The 21989-nt window shown below is 36.8% G+C and overlaps 1 protein-coding gene across 2 annotated transcripts in view; it reads right to left on the bottom strand.

The window, feature by feature from the left end:
* Nucleotides 1-2739: 2739 nt before the first annotated feature.
* Nucleotides 2740-21989, bottom strand: part of LOC136831511 (putative leucine-rich repeat-containing protein DDB_G0290503) — a 45634-nt gene continuing 26384 nt past the window's right edge. For both annotated transcript variants that reach the window (XM_067092054.1, XM_067092053.1), the window contains exons 2-6: nucleotides 12283-12514; nucleotides 5799-6029; nucleotides 5450-5584; nucleotides 5196-5315; nucleotides 2740-4344 (exon numbers count right to left, since the gene is read on the bottom strand). In XM_067092054.1, the coding sequence (XP_066948155.1) occupies nucleotides 3325-4344; nucleotides 5196-5315; nucleotides 5450-5584; nucleotides 5799-6029; nucleotides 12283-12514 (1738 nt within the window). In that variant the 3' untranslated portion in view covers nucleotides 2740-3324. The remainder of the gene's footprint in view (nucleotides 4345-5195; nucleotides 5316-5449; nucleotides 5585-5798; nucleotides 6030-12282; nucleotides 12515-21989) is intronic.

The following is a 21989-nucleotide window of genomic DNA, read 5'->3' as shown; positions in this document are numbered from 1 at the left end:
TAGTTATATGCATTAAATTTCAGAGAACATTTTGATCTTTATTTGTTATAGACCTGATACCATTCATACTTATACAAAGAGGTAAGTTAACTGCCCATGATGATGATGATGCTGTCCAACCACCTGCCTACCCATTGCTATCATCTTCATTGAGAATGTCATTTTATTAACAAACAACAGACTGTGAATCATTTCACTAACCTTAATACGAACAAAATCCTGATCTGAACCCGCATTGTGGGGTATCCTTAACTTAAGGTACCCAGCGCTGTTGATCAAACTTAAGTTTCTAATACACTCTCCATAGTATTAGTATAAATGTGAACTAGTTTGAAAAATGAGAAGTTCAAGCTGCTCAAAATTCCAAAACCTAGGAGAAATCATGATTTTGATCAAACTACCTGCAACTCTGATGTTACAGCTATATCTTCATATTTCTATAACTCTAAATACCAGCATCATTATCAAAGGCAGTTCATATTCTACATGCAGTATCATATGTCTACTATTTTATATTTATCAACAACTGATTAGTCAAATGCTCCTTAACTCCAATAAAGTAAGGCATGCAATATACAACCTTAGCTGCTCTGGTTAACAGTAAAATCTTGAAAACCTACTATAAATATTTAAAAATGGCTCTTGGACACTACAATTAAAGAAACCAATTGCTAACAAGTTACTTCTGCTACAAATGAGGTAGTGGTTGAGCTCAATACAGAAATAAAAAATGTACGTTACTAAAGGAAATTTAAGACCATCTAGATGAATCAACACATCAAACCAGTTTTCTAAATGCCCATCAGCTAAAGAAATCACTGCATACTCTATTCAGAAATGGGATGCATAAACTAATGTTTAAGAAAACATACTGTACAATACTACAGTAGGCCAACAAACATTTCTTCTCCCTGCCGCTATTACTTGCACTTTCCACATCCATGTTGAATGCTCTCCTGCTGCACTGTTCTTTTAGGATATATTGACACACTGTTGTTCTTTTGGGATATATTGACACAGAGTGAATCCAAAGGGAAGGGTGAGCACGTATTCATATCAGTGCCTTGCAGAAGGAGCTAAACATTAACCTTATGAGTCTGGTTCGAATCGTACTGGCATGTAAAAACAATGTGCAACCAAGTTAAGATTGTCAGTGTCCAACTCACTATTTCTTGAACACTTACACTACTGGAAATGAATGTTATGTACATTAAATCCAGATACTGAACTTCAAATCCAAACCCAACCATTACCAAGATGCACAAATGATCCAAAAGGATAATGTCATGATGCTTACGTACAGTGTTCATGTTTAATTCTGTAGTTCAAGATGAATTTTGCTTAAAAGAAAAAAGGGCCTACCAAAGACGACTTTTACTACTATAAACTAGTTTACTGATACCACTGCACCACATTTCTAGTCTTTCAATACAGAAAATAACCTAAAAGGAAGAGTGGTTTGACAATTCAAGAAATTCAATAGCAGGCACTAAATTCTAAGGCTTGGTAGTTGAGGGAATCAGCCAGTCAGTGAGCTGAACAATCAACACTGTCAATCTTTACAGAATAACAGTGAGATCTGGTGATCTGGCTGGCTGGGTTTTGGAGAATATGCAGCCTGTACAAAGCAGACAAAAAAGGATCCAAAGAAATGATGAAAGACATAAGTGACAACATGAATTGCTTTTGATTCAATCCTGTCAGGTAGTGAAGCATTTAGACATAAATAATTCTGAAGGCCTTATCACATAAAAAAAATAGTGAGACATTCTACAAAGGCAAACATAATACCAACATACACATTTATGTCTTGGAACAAAGACGAGAATTCACATTAAAATAAAAGTTGCATTCTCAAGAAGCACATTCCACAATCTGAATTATAAAAACTTCAAAGTTTCATCATTCAAACTGCGGAATGCACTTGATGAGAGTGTCGCTTTTATTTTAATGTGCATCCTTCTCTTTGTTCTAAGACATAAATGTGTGTGTTGGCATTATATTTGCCTTTGTAGAATGTATCCTAATTTTTTTTTTTTTGTATGGGATATGACCTTTAGAATTGTGTCCATGTGCTTCATAATTTGACAGGATTGACTCAAAGTAATGTATGAAGCATAAAACCATGTTTACAGAAGATGACTCATTTAAGCAGATAAAAGCATAATTTGAAAAACTATAGTATTATAAAGTACCTGAACACCACCACTATGTCATATCTCTAGATTCTTCTAGCGCTCGTCCAGAAGACTTGATCCTAAATAAGGTTGAAATTGTAGATAAAGATGTTATACAGCTGAACAAAAGGAGACCCAAGAGAATGAATGAAAAGTAAACTGGAGCAGGGGCTGAAAGGACTGCAAAGAACCTTGGCAGCTGGAGCTGAAGGAACACTACAACGAATCTTGGAACCCTTTACTGTGTGCCAAACAAGGTACACTGTGGATGCTACCCGTACAGGACAGAGGTACTGAACTTTACTAAGTACTGAACTTTACTAAATTATGGACTACCAGTTCATATATATAATTAGATAATGAGCCATCTGAGATTAAGGGCAAACACATGAGGGAGGCTTAGCTATGAAGATTTGAGTCATGAAAGGCTGAACCATCAGCAAAACTTGTACAAATGAAGAATACTGCCTTAGCCTGAACACACAAATACCAACTTACAACTATTCCAGCAGTACCCATACAGTACACTGAAACAGATTTACTAGGGTATAAAAACAAGAACTGGTTAGCCTTTTTATTTGTAAAGTACTGACTATACTAAGTTACTTTCACTGCAATTACAAGAAAAAAGGTTTTAAAAACTTACAACTAAGATGCAGTTAACAAACAGTACTGGGAGATTTTCAGGTGTTGCACCAAAACTTACCTTGATAATGAATCCAAGTCCCAGTTTGTTAACTTGAGTAACATCAGTGGATTTCAATTGTTCTGTCTTCTGATGGTAACCTACAATCTATTATACCAGAACTATAGTGTGTTCAGTAGTTTTCGCAAAGAACACTAAGTATGACTCTTGATGTTGACTGCTGCATTTTGTACTTACATTCTTAATTACAAGCAAGCAATGATAAACAAGACTGAAATAAGTCTTCCTACTACAAAAGTGACATTATTTAACTAGCTATTACAAATAAAAAGACAACTGGGTCATGCCAAAACAACAGGCTGCAAAGATCAAAAATGTATAAAATGGCAATGCTTAGGACATGTTGAGAAGCATGAACAGAAATGCTACTGTCTTTAAGAATTCTCATCTGGCTGTCTGCCAATTTACACTGTTAAATTAACAGTTATTTATAAACGAAACTTAGAATACGGAAAGAGGTTCCCTATTTTGTTCAAAATAACTAGGGGGCGGCAATGCCTCACGCTCCTGCAAACGACTCTCCGTGTGGATGGCATGACGCTTCCGGCTGACATCATAACGGTACTCCGATGGTTCCTCACCCTCATAACCAAACTGCCCTGCATTTCCTTTGGCGAGATTCTCTCTCAAGCGAACAAGTTCCTCTCCTACACCTGCTTTCATATGGTTGAACTCTGAAACCACCAAAGACAACCGTCCCAGCAGATAGTTGAGATTGTCTTCGACATCTGCGACTTTGGTGTTGATCTGTCCTACAGTTCCATCCATTTCTCCAACCCGTGAGAGTGACGCGTTCATGTGCAATTTTGTGGTGTTTCTCAACTGATCCAGAAGATCTACAGACTGAGTCATCTGCTGATACATAATGCCAATCTGTCTCCACACTTGTGATATTTCCTGCTCCATTTTAGCAGTCATGTTTGTCAGAGCTGAAGTCTGATTCTTAAGGATGGCGAAAGAGATATTACTTATCTGATCTGACAGAGTTGTATTAATGGTGCTTCCACTACTCTTAACAATTTCTCCAAGCTCCAAAATGATCTGCTGTATTCCAAACTCAATGCTACGCTTGGTATCAAGGACTGCATCAGCAGTGTTGATCATTACTTTCTCCACTTTCTTCAAACTACCAATCTGGTCTGACAGTTCTGAATAGTTCTCTAGGACAGTATGCTGCAGGTTTTCTGCCTGGGAGGCTGTATCATCAAGGGTGTCCATAATGTTTGATGTTTCTTGCTTTATCTGGTTTGCCATTTCTGATACAGTTTCTGACAAAGCATCTGAGCTATCCCTTAGAGCCGTCTGTACGTCCATTGTAAGCCGACCTAGGCCATCCTGAGTGGTGTCATCAAGCTGTCGAAGATTTCGGGTCAAATCTGCCACAGAGGCATTAATAACAGCCTGCCCATTATGACTTTCATCAACAAGTGTCTTCAGAAGGGTCAGAGTTTCCTCTAAATTCTGAAATAAAAACATGAACTTCAGTTTGAGAAAAATGGCACAAAATAATGAAATAAAAAAGCTGATGCACTGACAGTAATCTTAAACAACAAATATATATCTTGTCAGACATCTGAATTTGATTGGTATTGTTGGAAGTAAACAGTGCTTTCTAAGCATTGCCCGGAAACAGTAGTACTTTGCAGTTTTCGTGAATTGTATCCTGAGACAGTGGTGCCAGTGACGTTTGAGACGATACAGTGTTGATAGGGAATAGTTAAAAGAAACTGCAGAGATTAGTAAAAGAATTTGAATGTTTACAAAAGCAGAAAGTTAAGAACAAATGTGAGCAAAGTAGGGTTATGAAGGTAATGGGAAAACAGAAAGATGACACAATGACTGCTTGCGTAATATATATGGAAGAATATACTTGGCGTAAAATATTAGATGGGGTAAGGAACAGAGAGATACGTAAAAGTTGTAAAAACGGTAACGTACATGAAAGAATAAATACAGTACTTTGAGAAGGTTCGGTGATATGGGAGATGACGCGTTGGTGAAGAATGTAATATTCAGAAGTGTTATAAGACGATGGATATCTGGTATGAAGCAGGTACTGGAAATGAAAGGCCCCACTATCTGAGAGCCGCGAGAATGTGTGCAAGATAAAAAGGAATGGTTCAATGTGCAGAGGAGAGTCTGATAACTTTTCTGTGTACTGTTGGTGTCAGATGTAAGAAGCTGCTGATTTGGAAGTTTCATGCACAGTGTGCCAGAGACTGCTGTTGTGTTCTTTCCCCAAAGTCACCCCATCTGGGGAAACACAGTAATGTCTGCATATATACAAAACACATCTCTTCCACAATTCTTACCCTGTGGGTGTCAGTTCCCATATTATGGATCTCAGCCTCTTGTTCCTGGTATCTTCGATCAAGAGCATCCAAGCGTGAACTAACATCACCTGGAATATCTCCACTACTGCATCCAGATGCCTGTTAGATTATGAAAAAACTGATTAGATCTCACGTCACCTCACGCTCCTTTCGTTGTTTGGTGATGGTTGTAGACCACAGGCATTAAAAGACAACGTACTTTAAAATTCACATTCACATACTGTACGTCTTACCTGTGCTCTTGACATCAATTGCTGCATTGCTTCCAGAGAGCTTCTCTCACAAGTTTCCATGGAGGCCGAAAGCTGATCATGGCCCAACTGCAGCTGTGAAATTTGTGTTCCGAGTGACTCGGTCACACCTTGTACCTTTGATATGAGGAGGGAGGTATTAATAAAAGTTCTTTCAAATATCTTAACATATACTGTGATGTAAAGGTCAAGATTTATATTCTCAGTAATTTGGTTTTACAACTTAATAATGAACCCTTGTAGGTCAATTTGCTTTTCTTTTATGCAGGTAGCTCTCTAACAAGTGACTAAGGAACTCTTCTTCTGTAACCGATCCATAAGGGCATCTTACCTCCGAAGAAACCTTCTCAAGCTCTCTTAAGATGATGGTGTCCATCTGGGTGAGTTTCCTCACTATCTTCTTGACGTTCTTGCCGACTTCGTCGTCCTCTCCTCTTGAGGGGAGAGAGAGAGGGAAGTCCAGGGGAGGTGGTGGAGGCATGTGGGAGTTGGGATCTTGGCTTAAGAAGCGATCCAAACTCTGGGACATCCTATTCAACATCATTCTTTGGCGCTCGTCCGTCTACAGAGAGGGTGTGCAAGAAAACACAGGCTTGACAAATCAGTAGCATTTATCTTCCTAGTGCTGATATCTCCGCTAATTAAAAAACTTGGGAATTCTTTCAGGAGCGGCTCAGTGCAAGATACGAAAATATACAGTATATTACATGCTGACGGAAAATAATGATATAACAATCTAGTATACTGAAGAATATCGAACTCAAACTGTTACTGAGCGCAACATGCTGTGTTAAAAATCTGATGTGAATCTTGCTAATTGAAGCTGTATGTCCACAGATTTAAATTTCTTTTAGAACTCATAAACCTTGCTGCGGACTTATGTAAAAAGTGACGTAAACTGGAAAAAACGACGAATAGCTGCATGTAATGTTAGTCTCCTACAGAGGGCTAAGGGTTTTAAGCATTAAATGACTTTCAGATCCAACAGCGCCCCGAAAGTGACGTTGCTAAGTTATCCCCGGGTGCTGTGTCATCTCAGTTTTGCGTAAACATGGTAAAGGCTGGCAACGATTGTTAAGGAAGAGGGGAAAAAGTTAAGACAGATTAAACTTCGGTGCAACGTTCATTCTTGCCAATTCAACACGGCTGAATTTTGTGAATGAAACCTTTTCTGAAGCAACTCCCAGCTTGTTACTTTGTAGCGCTTTTACTTTCAATTAAAACAGTCAATTTCCAGCCGTTTCGGAAGTATACAAGCATTATCTATGTTTATTGTAAATACGTTAAATCTTTATACGACACATAAAAATCAGATTCTTTGATACAATGGCATAAAAAAGTTCGCAAATTGCACACACTTTACAACTGAACAGCAATTATGAAAAAAAAAACGAATAAACTTGGCAACTATGGCTGCCAGCTTAATTTTTGTTTTTTCCCAGCAAACAAATATAGATCTCCAACCCTACAAGTACTTAAAACAATAAAAGGGACACAACAATGCAATAACACTCCTATAATGAGGATGCACGAATTTCCCCAACTGGCGCAAGAGTTGGCTCTATCAAACCCTCTCAGTGAAGACGGCATTTCTGTATTTCCACCTTGAATAATTCCATGGGAACGAAACATTCACAAATTAAACAAAAGCCAATATTAATGACTTTTTTTATTAAAAGAAAGAAAAACGCTCGCCGAGTAAAAGGACAAGAAAAACTGGGTAAAATAAAGTGACCAAATCAACTTGCAACATGAAAGGTAAACTTAAAAGTATACACCTCCGAGGAAGGAACTAATGATGAAAGGCACAGGGAAAGATGTACATTGCCAAGATTACAATAACATGAAGAGGCATCAGTGTATAAAACACAGAGAAAAATAAATTCAAGGTCGTGACGACAGCTTTTGTTCCTATAGGATTACAACTTGAAACTATATAGGGATAACGAAACCATCAGCACAGCCGTCTTAAGATAAGGAGAGAAGATGCAAAAAAAAGCGAAAAAAAAGAAAAAAAAAAAGGTGCTCCTAAAAAATGATGAAAGTACAGCTGCGCAGGCAGTGATTTGGTCGTTCCTTCATCTTTACTCAACTTTCCCATGTAATGATGAAAATAATTATGCATGATTCAGAACTGAGAACAATCAATCAAATCACATTCCTCCAGAATTAACATTTTTACAGTGACTTCACGTCACTGTTAAATTTTTAATTACAGAAAAGGTGTCAAATGCTATACTCTAAAGTGTCAACAGGTCACGTTGGGATTTTTTTTTTTAACAATCACGAATATTCTTTATTCAGAACAACTTTCAACGACACTTACTTATGTATGTATGTATGTATGTATGTATGTATATAGGAATGTATGTGTGTAAATATATAATATATATATGTATATGTATATATATATATATATATATATATATATATATATATATATATATATATAAAAACAATCACAAACAAGTAAAACGAAATAACAAATACCCATATCAATTGAATCAAAGTAGACCGGAAGAGCGTTATATTTCGAGTATGTCTCCATCCCTCTACGAACAATAATCGCTTTGGTAGTACTTGTCTCATTTGTTGTGTTAAGATTAATCCAGCTGCTACTGACAAGAGGTCTTGCTCTTTTAGGGCAGCCTGTAATTATTGGTTTAAGATTAAGCTGGCTTTGTACCAGCACGGTCTCTAGTAGCCCTAAGGTGCTGCTGCCGAAGGGCACAAGAGACCTCACGTGGACCTCTGGACTCGACGAACCAACAAGGAGACTTATGTCAGTACACAGGAATTGACTTTGCACAGGATCACTATTTACACAAGTGTCAAAATAACATGCAATGGCGGAATATAAATTCGTCTGCCCCCAGCTACGGAGGGATTGGTCATCTTTAAAATAGAATTCAGTTAAACATGGTCGACCTTAGCTGGTTTGCATGACCCCTTCTGACAGATTCACGTCGTCTGTGTGCTTAATTAAAGCAGCTTTGAGGATCTGGCCTTTATAACCTATACATAAACAATCTGAGATGTATCCAAGTTATACTTCGGTCACTGCTACTCGAACGATTAAAAATGGCTGAATTTTGATGTTCTTATCTTACAGATGGTTGGTATTCGATTTTAAAGGAGACTTTGTCCAGTGAAAACCACATAAGATGTATCACATTCCCTGCGGGGTATCGTGTATACGATAATATCTTTGGGCATTTACTTCTTACCGTAAAAGATAGCGGCCGCAGATCCTAGCTGAGAAAGCAAAGTTTTCTCTAATCTTTTTGATGCTATCCAGGTCTGGGATTTTTACTCTATTGTACTTCTTTTTGCTGATAATTAAGGGAACGAAAGAAAACCCGATCCGTTTTATAAAGCGATTTCTCAATGACAAGGTCTAGGTATCTGAGGGTACTTGAGGGAAGACAGGTGATCACAAATTACTAATTATATATATATATATATATATATATATATATATATATATATATATATATATATATATATATATATATATATATATATATATATATATATATATTAATGTATATGTATATATACATACATATATATATATATGTATGTATATATATATATATATATATATATATATATATATATATATATATATATATATATATATATATATATATATATATAATATATATATATATATATATATAATATATATATATATATAATATAATATATATATATATATAATATATATATATATATATATATATATATATATATATATATATATAATATATATATATATATATATATGTATACAGAAATCGCAAAAGTAAGCGCGTGATTTTGTTTATTAGCTGAAGTCACTGGGAAAATTTAAAATGAAACGACACATTGCCAAGTACTTCCGTGTACTTTTATGCTCTGTATTACTCTGTGCCCCGAAAATATGTTAAAATACACGAAAGTGTTTGGGACTCTGTCTTTTCATTTTAGATTTTCCCAGTGGCTTCAGCTAATATATACTTATATACATTATACAGTATATATATGTGTGTGTATTATATATTAAAGTTAAGTATATCTTAGTTTAACCAGACCACTGAGCTGATTAACAGCTCTCCTAGGGCTGGCCCGAAGGATTAGATTTATTTTTACGTGGCTAAGAACCAATTGGTTACCTAGCAACGGGACCTATAGTTTATTGTGGAATCCGAACCACATTATAGCGAGAAATGAATTTCTATCACCAGAAACAAATTCCTCTTGTTCTTCACTGGCCGGTCGGAGATTCGAACTCGCGACCAATGGAGTGGTAGCTGAGAACGGAACCCGCTCACCCAGCAAGGAACTGTGTATTATATATATATATATATATATATATATATATATATATATATATATATATATATATATATATATATATATATATATATATATATATATATATATATATATATCTCAATTTCAGAAGAAGTCTATGACATACGATAGGCGACGGTTGAAGAGTATTAAGACACCACTTCACTACAATGAGAAAAACTGAACAATTAACTCACTTGAACAAAATGTTTGGATTAAAATATAAACCCTAGCATACGATTCCGATCAAGTTACGCCAGCTTCTCCGGATATCTCAAGTGCGTAATGTTCCCTGTCCTTCAGAGCATTCGCAACCCTTTCTTTAATGTTCTTTTTTATTAGATGTACAATACTCAGTTTTACATAGCTATTATGATCGGTTTTACTCAGCTTTTAAGCCAATTCGTTAAATAATAATAATAATAATAATAATAATAATAATAATAATAATAATAATAATAATAATAATAATAGCTATTATATTTGGTTTTACTCCTTTTTTAAGCCAATTCTTCAAATAATAATAATAATAATAATAATAATAATAATAATAATAATATTCCGAATATAATAACGTTAAGAAACAATGAATCTAAATTTCTATACAATTATTAAACCTCTGTTTAAGAACGTCGAATGACTGAGCCCGACCAAATGATATTTATGAACTCAACAGTAGAAGTACATCTTACATATAATCAAAGGAAATTCAAGAGTTTGTATTTAATCTTGAGATTCTGGAAATTATAAAAGCCCAAAGGACTACCTTCTGTCTCACCATCAGATTCCTAACGTCTCTCTCTCTCTCTCTCTCTCTCTCTCTGCGCGACTCAGTTACAGCCGAGATAATGGCTAAAATGGCCAAATGAAACCTTAGAGGGACTTTTATCATTTTCTAAAGAAACCAGGACCTCATAAGTCGACTCCTCAAGATAGGTGAAGGGCTTCTTGAGTTGAGATGATTGTTGTTGGCCTTCTTCTTTCGGTGGCTCAGGGTACAGCGAAGTCTGTTACCCAATTGTTTATCAATCTATTTCCTGCACAGAAACCGGGGAGGTTCGTATCGAGACGCAGCATCTAAAGCTTTTTTTAAAATAGCGTTTGCAAGGCACCAGAACAAATACTAAGGAGGTTCCCTCAACCTGTATTTTCGAGAGTACTTCCAAAGAATTTTAAGATGGCGGCTCTCGACTCCCCAAAACATAAACAGAACTCTTCTTCCAAGATGGTGGTTGACCCACATCAACAAAAGCCACTTCTCTACGAAAGAAGAAGATAAACTTTCCCCCAACTTCCAAACGGTTAGCAACAGCGGAGAAGCCTTTCCGAGTACCATCCTATTTGAAGGCTTCGAATTGTTTCAAGTCCTTCCGACCACATGTGGTCAAGGCTAAACAAACCACAACGGCGATAAATATAAATTAATGTTTTCAAGTACAAGTTTCTCAACTGCAGCCCCGTTTGGTATGTGCAACCTGTACTTCAGTGTTTAAATATTTTTCATACATTATCTCTGTTCGAAAATCACATTGTGGTTATTTATAAGTAAAAGTTACTTTCACGCACCTCTTACAAAAAAATCAATTTTGAAAGATACATACCCAACTGGGAAAGCTTACCTATGAATGAATCGTCATTATGTTGAACATTAACTTAAACATTGCAGAACATACCATGTTCTGTACCAAGACTGTACAACCGAAATTTTCAGCGAGGGTTACAATCTTATAAATATCACTATTTTTCTCCTTAGATACAATCTTTGAATAGGAAATGGCAACGGGCCATATCAAAATTACTACTAAATAATAAGAATATTAAGAGGGTATTCGACAGGAAATGTATCGGGTAATTTTATGCCCCATTCGAAAATAAAATCCCACTGAAAAAGCAGCTGCAAGCGTTTCGTTTTGTATCAAAGACATCAAATATGTACGGACTGGAAATGTAGCTAATCATCTTCATGTTCTCCATAAAAATGGCAGATAGAAGGACAGCTAGAGCAAGTGTGCAAATATACGACTTTTTAAAATCTTGGTTAAACTGTACTTCTTGAAGGTACGATGACACCCACACAACACCCGCTCCCCCCTTTCGTATCCATCATGTTTTAATAGCATGATGCACCTTCCCTCACATCTGGAAAACCTGTGCCTTCAAATTTCTGAATTTTATTTTCTATATATACTACTTGAAAAGGGACGAATGTAGTTCTCTAATTTTTAAGCATGTTCTCAAAACAACTGTATATCCAGTTAAACGATAACTGTAACTACTTCTTACTCCTTATACAAAATAATGGCAATGTGTACTGCTAATGGACAAAATACTCTGCCTACGTCAAAAAATATACTTGCAGTGCTACTAATACAACTAATACTGCTTATATACTACTATAACTACTACTACTACTACTACTAAAACAATACTGGCAATGACAAAAACTCAAGACACTGCCACAGTGCCACTACAGTTACCGTCTGGATGAGAGACTCGATGGACAAGAGCCTCTCCTCCATTTTCGTGAGCTGGCGGGCCACAGCTTGCATGCTCTTCTCCACCAGAGAGTGGTCGGAGTTGAGGGCATTCAAGGTCTTCGTCGTGAAGTCGGCGACCTGGGCCTCCCTCGCCTCGTGGCGATTCAGTTTGTTGGTCACATCTTTAACGACCTTCTCCAGAGTCAAGATGGCGTCCCGGATGTCCAGATGCCTGTGAATGAGAGAGCAACCGTGTCAGAGTCTCGGTTTCACTCGATGTATCAAGTGTGTGTGTGTGTGTGTGTGTGTGTGTGTGTGTGTGTGTGTGTGTGTGTGTGTGTGTTGTACGCAATTATCTTTATATATAAGGTTACAATTAATCGCAAAATGAAGGTACAATGTAAGTGCAAGTGGGCAGCAAGTATAGACATACAGTATACACTTGGTTGCACTAATTACAAAATAAAAATTAACATACCCCTTACTCCTTTGGTTTTATCAACTAAATAATCCAGTTTTTTGCGAGGTGAACGAAGGTGGTTGTCCGTATCGAAGCTCTAAAAGAAGTGACAGCAAAACTTTGCAATTGTTTACCAAGGTTTCAGTAGAGTGATCGTTGTTTAGCCATTTGCTGTCAAAAAAATTTTGCCTAGAGATTTTTTTAAATTGTGAATCATTTTCCCTTTTCATCATTCGTGATGCCTGTAGCTTATGTACTGTATTCGTATAAGAAACAATCACAAGGATGAAATATGGATCATAGCGAAAATCAAGCACGGTACTTGACAAGTGTAAAAAGCTAAAGCAGCAGCAATGACCAGGTTCAAGTTATGATCCTTCCCAAGTTATTTCTAATCCTAAAATTCTGTTAGCTCTAAGACGTTCCAATTTCATGTTTCTGCACTTCCCTTGAAAGTTGGGTGTACGACACAAATGATATGGAAGTTGGTCTTAATAACTCAGAAATGAGGCAAGTTTTAGCTGCCTTTTTCCACATACTCTAGCCAGTATAGGAGATGCAAGGCAGAGTGATCTGTTGATAAGAGCTGAGAATCAACAGGACGTTATGAGGGGTGAGGACCACAAAAGCAAGATAAAGAGACCTTCACCTGATTCTACTTGACGAAATTCATACTGATAATCTTATTAAAGAATGGATTTGAAAGTGAGCCGAGAACAGTTTTAAATACTTCAGACTTGAGTGCTGCACAACCACAAACCTAAAATATTACGCTGCAATAGATCAGAGCCTAAAAGACATGGCCATTTACACATATGTATCCGAGGAATAATCAGAAGGAAATAACAAACTATAAAAGGAGAATTTCTGAAATAAAATGCTTAGCAAGTATTAGCTCAAAATTAATACGAAAGAAAAGACCCTGGCATGTTAAGACGAGTGGTACAACCATATACCCAAAAGTGCTGGAAAATGAAAAATTAAATCAATGAACTCTGAAACTACACCGCAGAGGCTGACCATGTGATGCAGGGTCGAAAACCTGACCTAATCCTGGTAAAGAGAGATCTGATAGAAGTAGCCATATAACATGAGACTCATTTTAAGGACAAAAGCAGAGAAGAGAGAAAAACGACCAACTGATGTGGAAGCAGTACCAATCATCCTGGGACCATGGGAGCAATCCCAGAGGACCTCGGGAAAAACCTTGAGAAAACTGGATGCACAAAATCTCGAACTGGGCTTGCTCTAAAATGAGTGTATTCCTGGGCACAGAAAGGATAATTTGAGTATAGGATGACTACGAAAACAGGGTAGTGGGGTATCGTTCTCAGGAGGCAGGTTGCAGCTCAGATCTAGATCTGGAGGTACTAACCTAGAAACGGATCAGAAACTCTAGAATAAACGATCCAATGCCACTATCTACTGAGTATTAGAAACGCTTCAGTTTTATCAAGACAAGACTTTCCTTTCACCGACTAATGTTCAATTACCTACAAAAATTGAAACTGTGAGGACAGAAAAATGTAAGGTTAAATCTCTTTAATTGTAACTGGTTTACTTAACTCTTTTTAGATTTTGATAATGATATTTAAAAGCAAAATCTGACACAAAATAAAATATAAGATCCTTGTCACTTAGCTAGGCCACTGGAGAATCTTGACGTAATGGAACAACTTGACACCTATACTGTGTTTCTGGAGAGGGTATGTTCTGTTGATTGCTTTCAAGAGAACTATGACAGCTCCTTGTAAACAATGGCTTATCTATAAGAAGGCGCAATACAAATTGTTTTGCCAACGTAGAATCCAAACATTTTTTAATCAGTTACGAAATATCCTTAGTCATACGAAGATTCTAACATACAAAATATGAACAAACGAATCAAAAACATTGATTCGTCCCGACAATAGAATCCCTGATGCTTGTTTATTCCACCACAGTTTGATGGGGGAAAATCAAAGTTATTGTTACCTCTCTCTCTCTCTCTCTCTCTCTCTCTCTCTCTCTCTCTCTCTCTCTCTCTCTCTCTCTCTCTCTCTCTCTCTTATCACATCTTTCCTTCCTCATCTTACACCTGGTGCTTGAACAGAGAGAGTCTGAAGTGGTTAAAGTAGGCTGAGTTCAAGACAGACGGTGTTTCTTATTTCCTTTGTTTATATACAAGAACCAGCCAAGCTCTCTCTCTCTCTCTCTCTCTCTCTCTCTCTCTCTCTCTCTCTCTCTCTCTCTCTCTACAGGAGACCGAATGAAGAAAGTCAGGCAGAAATACAAGGGTTCCAGGCAATTTCTGAAATACATCAAAATAAAATGCTTGCCATCTTTGACAACCGCTTTATCACACTCAAGATGATAAGTCATAATATAGAGAAAAGGAAGACGAATGAAACAAGTGTTCTTCCTACCCTGCAAGCCATGTTTAACCACACAAACCCAGTCGCTCCTTCTTCATTTCATTTTAATGTTGCAAAGGCCGAATCAATTAGTGGAGCGTAAAATTTGTGACTAACTAGAAATCGGTTATTAATGACCAGAATAAAGTGTAGAGAAACTGCACATAATCCCTATGAAACTCCAAGGAATTAGAGAATGAAAATAAAATCTATGTGTGAATGAGTACAGTGAAGGCATCATTATTATCATATCTTATTAGATCAATGGCTAAAGACTGAATAAAAATTAGAGCCAAGACAAACGTATCTAAAATAAATTCTCAACATTGCAACATTGATTTCCAAGTGTATGTATGTATGTATGTATGTATGTATGTATGTATGTATGTATGTATGTATGTATATATACATATATATATATAATATAAATGTGTGTGTATGTGTGATTATATACCTCAAAAGCGTCAAGAAAATAAATCGAAAATACCAAATTTTTTCACCTTAGCTTCCTATCTGCACACACACAAACACACACACACACACATATATATATTATCATGAAGCTACAAATGTCGCTTAATATCGAAATCCACGCTACCTCGGTATATCTCCGTTGGAGAATTGTCGCCGAAGGGGAATTTATATAAGTGATAAATGAATTGGAATCGTGGGGACACGAACCCGCGACGAAAGCCCCTTATTCAGCGACTCCAGTTGACGTAAACCATTGAGCCATCAAGAGGGGTTTACGTCAACTGGAGTCGCTGAATAGGCTTTCGTCGCGGTTCGTGTCCCCACGATTCCAATTCATTTATCACTTATATAAATTCCTTCGGCGACAATTCTCCAACGGAGATATACCGAGGTAGCGTGGATTTCGATATTAAGCGACATTTGTAGCTTCATGATTGTATAAAAATCACGGTGTGATAAAATTTCACATATATATATATATATATATATATATATATATATATATATATATATATATATATATATATATATATATATATATATATATATATATATATATATATATATATATATTCATCAGATGTTGGCAGTGATCACCAACTTGTCATTGCCACACTACAGCTAAAATTAAAAGCAGCCAACATAAGGTTTAATACGGTAAAGTTTCTTGAAGATGAATATAAACAGACCTTTGCCACTGAATATCTAAACAGATCTGCACTTTCAAAGTTATCAGATGCTGACCACTGACTTCATGTGCGCCTTATTACCTCTTCCATTAATTCAATTCTACGGAAATATCAACATGGATAACTCAAGACTTACACAGACATAAACAAGGCTACTTTATACGGCACAGAAATTGCATTCGCTAAAACTACGCACATTACTATGAATGGTATTATACTGAAAAGGAGAGTTTTGAGTGTCTTTTGCCAGTAGCACTAAATTTTAGGGTACACAGTTGGCTATTTTGGGCACACACCACTGCCCCGCAAAGGTGAATTAGTTCCAAAAAGCAAATCCATAATAATAATAATAACAATTCCACTGAAATCAGAAACCTGCTCTTGTACACAGAAGTTCTGCAGGGAGTCAACTTGCAGCTGTTTTAAGGAATCCATACGAAATTTAAGAAAGTGTGAAATGTATAAATAGGACTAGGTCTGACGACACTAATCCTTCGGGTATTCAAGGAATCTTTAAGGACCTTCGTAAACCAGGCTTTACGAGGCGAACTGTAGTAGAACACTTGTAAATTGGTCACTAAAGCAAACCATAATTCAGTTAGGCCTCTTTTTTTTTAAGACGTTGGGTTCAAGATTCCCAGAGAAGTTAAGATTTGGAAAGACAGTTCAAACGTCTACCATTCCTTGAGGTTATAAATTAATCAGTAAACGAACCAAGGCATTTCTGTGATAATGACACAGCATTTCCCAAATTACATTTTCAGAAATATTAATAGCTGGGCGAGAGTTGGATCGATAAAGGTATTAGGAAATATTTGAAATTTCCAACAACGTGACTGCGTTTTCTTGTTGATAAAGAGAATCTTTCTCAATACTGATCCTCATGCAAGTACGCAGAATGAAGATACCGTGGTTCGAGCTGCGAATTGGAATGTAAAATTTAAGCCAAAAGCCAAGCGCCGGAACCCTACGAGGTTATTCAATGCTGAAAGGGAAACAGCGAGTAAAGAATGGTTTGAAAGGTGTAACAGAAGGAAAACCTCTCAGTTGCACTAAGAAATAATTGTTAGCAGAGGTTGGATATGATAGCAAGATGGAAGAAAGATAATATGAATGGAGGTTGAGTAAAAGGAATAAAAAGGGTTGCAGCTAGGGGCCGAAGGGACGCTGCAAAGAACTTAAGTAATGACTACATAGCACCATGAGGTAAATAACGACCTCAGAATCAGGCCTTAGCATCTCGACTCTCTCTTAAACTGGCGTGTCTCTTGACGCTAGGAGTACAACAACAACAACAATAATTATTACCGTTATTGTTATTATAAATAAGACAAGCATCAACAACCTAGGAATTACCATCAAGCCTTTAAGGGTGCTTACACTTCTTCGATAATCCGAAAATGCCAAAGATGACAAACTGCGGACTTTAGGTGTGAAGAGACTGTATATGTCGATACGTAATTAAAATTCCGGCTTAGAAGGTGACAAGAATGGTCGAAGTGAAAACAAAACACTGCTAATGACATCTCTCCAACACCTCGCATCTTCTTGATAAAATACTTTTGACAACATGTGCCATATGGGAATGGCGTCAGAGACAGTGTAAAGCAATACATCAAGAATGTACCGTAATTCCTAACACACATATATAGTCAGTTTATACCGCGGTTTCTGCAGGAAAAAAAATCAATATTTGCTGTGACTTATGAACATATAGCCTGACAGGCGCAAAAACTTTCAGGCATCGCGTTTCCACAGAGAGAGAGAGAGAGAGAGAGAGAGAGAGAGAGAGAGAGAGAGAGAGTATAAATTTTGTCTAACAATCAAACCGTATATCAAAGGTTGCAGTTGAAACATCAAAAATGCAATCATTACATCAATACCACTTCAAGAGTTTTAAGAATTAATTCACAGGCCACTTCAGAATGAGCAAAGTTCTGTCGTCGGAGCCATGAGACCGAGGTATTTACACAGGATCTATGGTGCAAAAGAACATAGGCTGGATCATCGTTCCCACTAATCGGCTGAATGATTGATTAACGTACGTTCCCATCTTGTATAAACATCTCTGTAACACGACTCTGGCTGTCGTCTCCGTTGGTCGGCATCGTCCATACGTCCACTCTAAGTCTCTTATGCACTTTTACACCTTATCATCACCTACGACCGCCACTGTGTGAGGGCCCGTGCTTGCAGAAGGCAAGCATAATCATTACCGAGCAACCAACAGCTTTTACATCCATTCATACTAACGTTGGAAACTGCGCTTGTTTTGAAACGTCCAGTAAACATTAAAACTGTTTTCAAAGCAACGATTTGGCCTTTGATATTCCATCTACAACCTAAAACTAAACGGCAATCCTGACAGCTTGACGGAAATTTGTTCTAAGCATTAAACCATATCCCCTAAAAAGGATGGCTCACGAGAAAACAAAAGACAATGATCACTGCCAAAGTCTCGGTTGAAGAGCTGAATCGTAGATGAACCCTGTGCAGAAACCTTTAACAACATCAGTTAGCCGCATTATACACTTACACAGTTCACTGCAAAGTTTAATGAACTGCAAAATTTACTTATATTACATAGACTTGTGGTTTTCTTTCAAATGCATCTTTCACGCCATCTACCAGTACTTTATCAGCGTTTCTTTCTCTTTTCTATGACACTTCTTAATTACACTCTTTCTATCGTCCGTCTTTCTACATGACTGAACCATCTCAAAAAAAAAAAAAACAGTGATCCATCCTTCACCTAAGATAACCCTTTTCACACTTCTATGAACCTCAAAATTTCTCATTTTCAATTTACCTCCATAGCCTCTAACTTTCTTCCCTCATTCGTAATCAAAATTAAAGCTTCCCAACCTTGACTTCCACAAACACACTAAATTTCCTGCAAATCTTTTGGACGCATCCTAATGCCTTCTCTATTCTGTGACTCACTTTATCTTCATCCTACCAACATTCAGGATTTTTACTCACAAATTCTTACATGATTTCCCTGATCCATTTTCATGATCCCATTTTCTCTCATAACCTTAGTCGTACGATGTGTGTGTATATATACATACAACTGCCCTAATTTCAATAAGGCGTTGTAATTCACTACTGCATTCTGAATAAATTATTCGCAGTTATATAGCCTAAAAACCAGTAGACACATATCAGTCAATCAAAACATTCGAAAGGCGGCCAAAGTGATGCTCTTTTGTCAAAAGCAACAAACTTCCTCACAGGAAAACACTGCGGATGGAACAATTTGTCGAGCCAAGCAGCGGAGTCCGAAGCCATCGACCGCGAATTAGTTGTCAATTTATGATTTTTTTCTCTGTACGTTCGTTTTTAAAGAATCCCTATTAGAGCAAATCATATTTTTTCAGAGCGGATACTTATTGAATACTAACTCGCTTAAGAGAGAGAGAGAGAGAGAGAGAGAGAGAGAGAGAGAGAGAGAGAGAGAGAGAGAGAGAGAGAGAGAGAGAGAGAGAGTTTTCACTGCAAGCGAGGATATCGTCTGAGTGAGAAATATTTCACATTGTAAGGGAGGGTTTCTCCAAAGTGAGAGAGAGAGAGAGAGAGAGAGAGAGAGAGAGAGAGAGAGAGAGAGAGAGAGAGAGAGAATTTCTCAATACATAGGAGGATACCCTTTGAGAGAGAGAGTGAAATTTTCACTGCTAGGGAGGATATACCCTGTTACCTGAGTAGTAACAGTTGTGTACCCTAACTTCCTCACCTTGAATATCGTATATTTCTCGAGTTACTTTCCGGCATGAGTTTGGGGAGGGGGAAGTTCCCGGTGTGGTTTGAGTTAGATGGAAGGAACAAACACCACCTAGTAACACATACACGATGAAACTGAACAATCTTCGTTTCATTTAGGGTACAATGATGTGGACCCTGACCAAGAATAAAATTTAGGGAGGTCAGTGACCTAAGTTCCCGGATGCGAACACTCCGGTGGATATGTATGTATGTGTTTATAAATATTATATCCAGAAAGTGAGGAATGTGCTTATGGTGAGCCTTCTGTGTAGGTGTAAGAAGCTACTAGTGTTGTGAAGATTTCTACATAAGGGTTGATCCCCGATTGGGCGGTTTGCGTGAGAATGTGGCAGTGATCACTGTCCTTTCTTTTTTTGGTGGAGATGTAACATTTGTAAAGGAAATGGCTTAATGTCTTAGTGTATATATGTATATATGTATATATATATATATATATATATATATATATATATATATATATATATATATATATATATATATATATATATATATATATATAGTAGTATGTATGTATGTATGTATATATATATATGTATATATATACTGTATATGTGTATATATATGTGTGCATGTGTATGTATGTATGTATGTATGTATGTATGTATATACATATATATATATACATATATTAAATCCGATTTAGGAAGATGACGAAGATGGCAGGAAGAGAATAACAAGGATTTTCAAAGAGGGTAATGCTTCGACAAATGACAGCATGAAATCTGTCCTTCATGAGAATATATACTGTAAAATACTCGTGAAATAAACTGAATTACAACCATTCTATTAAAAACTACGACAATAAAAATAGGTATCTTCAAAATGCGAGGCAAACATTACGGTAACAAAAACTTGTAGAAATTATTAAGTCATAGCTGCAAGTAACAGAATATTAATCCATTCGTAGCTTTCATTTGAAACTATTTCCTCTTTCATACTATTTCGAGCAGTTCCGATTGTACGCGGAGAGTAACACCTCTTTGAAATTTGTTCTTTATTCATATTAGTTAACTGCGAGATTGGAGTCTTTGCAAATCGGGAAAATATCGTTGATAACAGCAAACAAAATCTCCTGACGTTTATTGGTGTTAACTTGTGCGCTGTTCTTTATGTATCTATTAACAGTGTTTGTAGTCGCTACCTTCTCTGATGTTTTTGAGTCACGCTTCTACTATTTTTGTACTCTGCCTCTTTAGCTGCAATAATAGAAAACAAGTTTTACAAACATTTTTTTCTGTTGTATGTATACAATTGTTTGTTTTGCTAAGGGACTCAAAACTTGCCTTAGAACCTATCATGTGTTGACAGATTGACGGCTGGACCGCAATATTTACACGAAAGTATGAATAAAATAAAACTGCTTTAAAACTTGCAAAAAAAAAAAAATGTAATGCTGTCACAGCAGAGAATGGCTCGAAAATGAGGAAAAAAAGTATTTCTTAACTATAAAAATAAACATGTTGACAACGTAAAAACAAAAGGCACGTATGTCGGGCGTATCTGAAACGTTGAAAGATGCCAGGTTTGACTTGCGTCAGTGCAACCTTATATAACCGCAATCTGTCTTCTCAAAGACCTTCCTTCCCTGTCCTAGCGTAACAGGTGATGTCTAATTCTGCGCAATGACAACTATCAGTTAGCGCTGCCGTCACTTTTTTCTCAGGACAAAGATTCCACCCCACGAATCCGGTTGTTTTGACTTCGGCTCCCAACGAGGATATTCTTTTATCTCCTTGTCGCCTAGTTATAAAAACACGCTCTTGGGCCTGTTCTTACGACTTATTTTACGTTTTGAAACATGCCAGGATTTGTCTGAATCGAGGTAAGTTTTTTAATGCTTTACAATGAACACCGTGTTCTCTTTTTCTACTGAGGGCTCACACACACACAAACATTATATATATATAT

The sequence above is a fragment of the Macrobrachium rosenbergii genome, chromosome 48 (genome assembly GCF_040412425.1).
Source record: "Macrobrachium rosenbergii isolate ZJJX-2024 chromosome 48, ASM4041242v1, whole genome shotgun sequence".
In the NCBI taxonomy this organism is placed as follows: Eukaryota; Metazoa; Arthropoda; class Malacostraca; order Decapoda; family Palaemonidae; genus Macrobrachium; species Macrobrachium rosenbergii.
The sequence above is the reverse complement of the archived record's forward strand: the minus strand, read 5'-3'. Positions and strand labels throughout refer to the sequence as shown.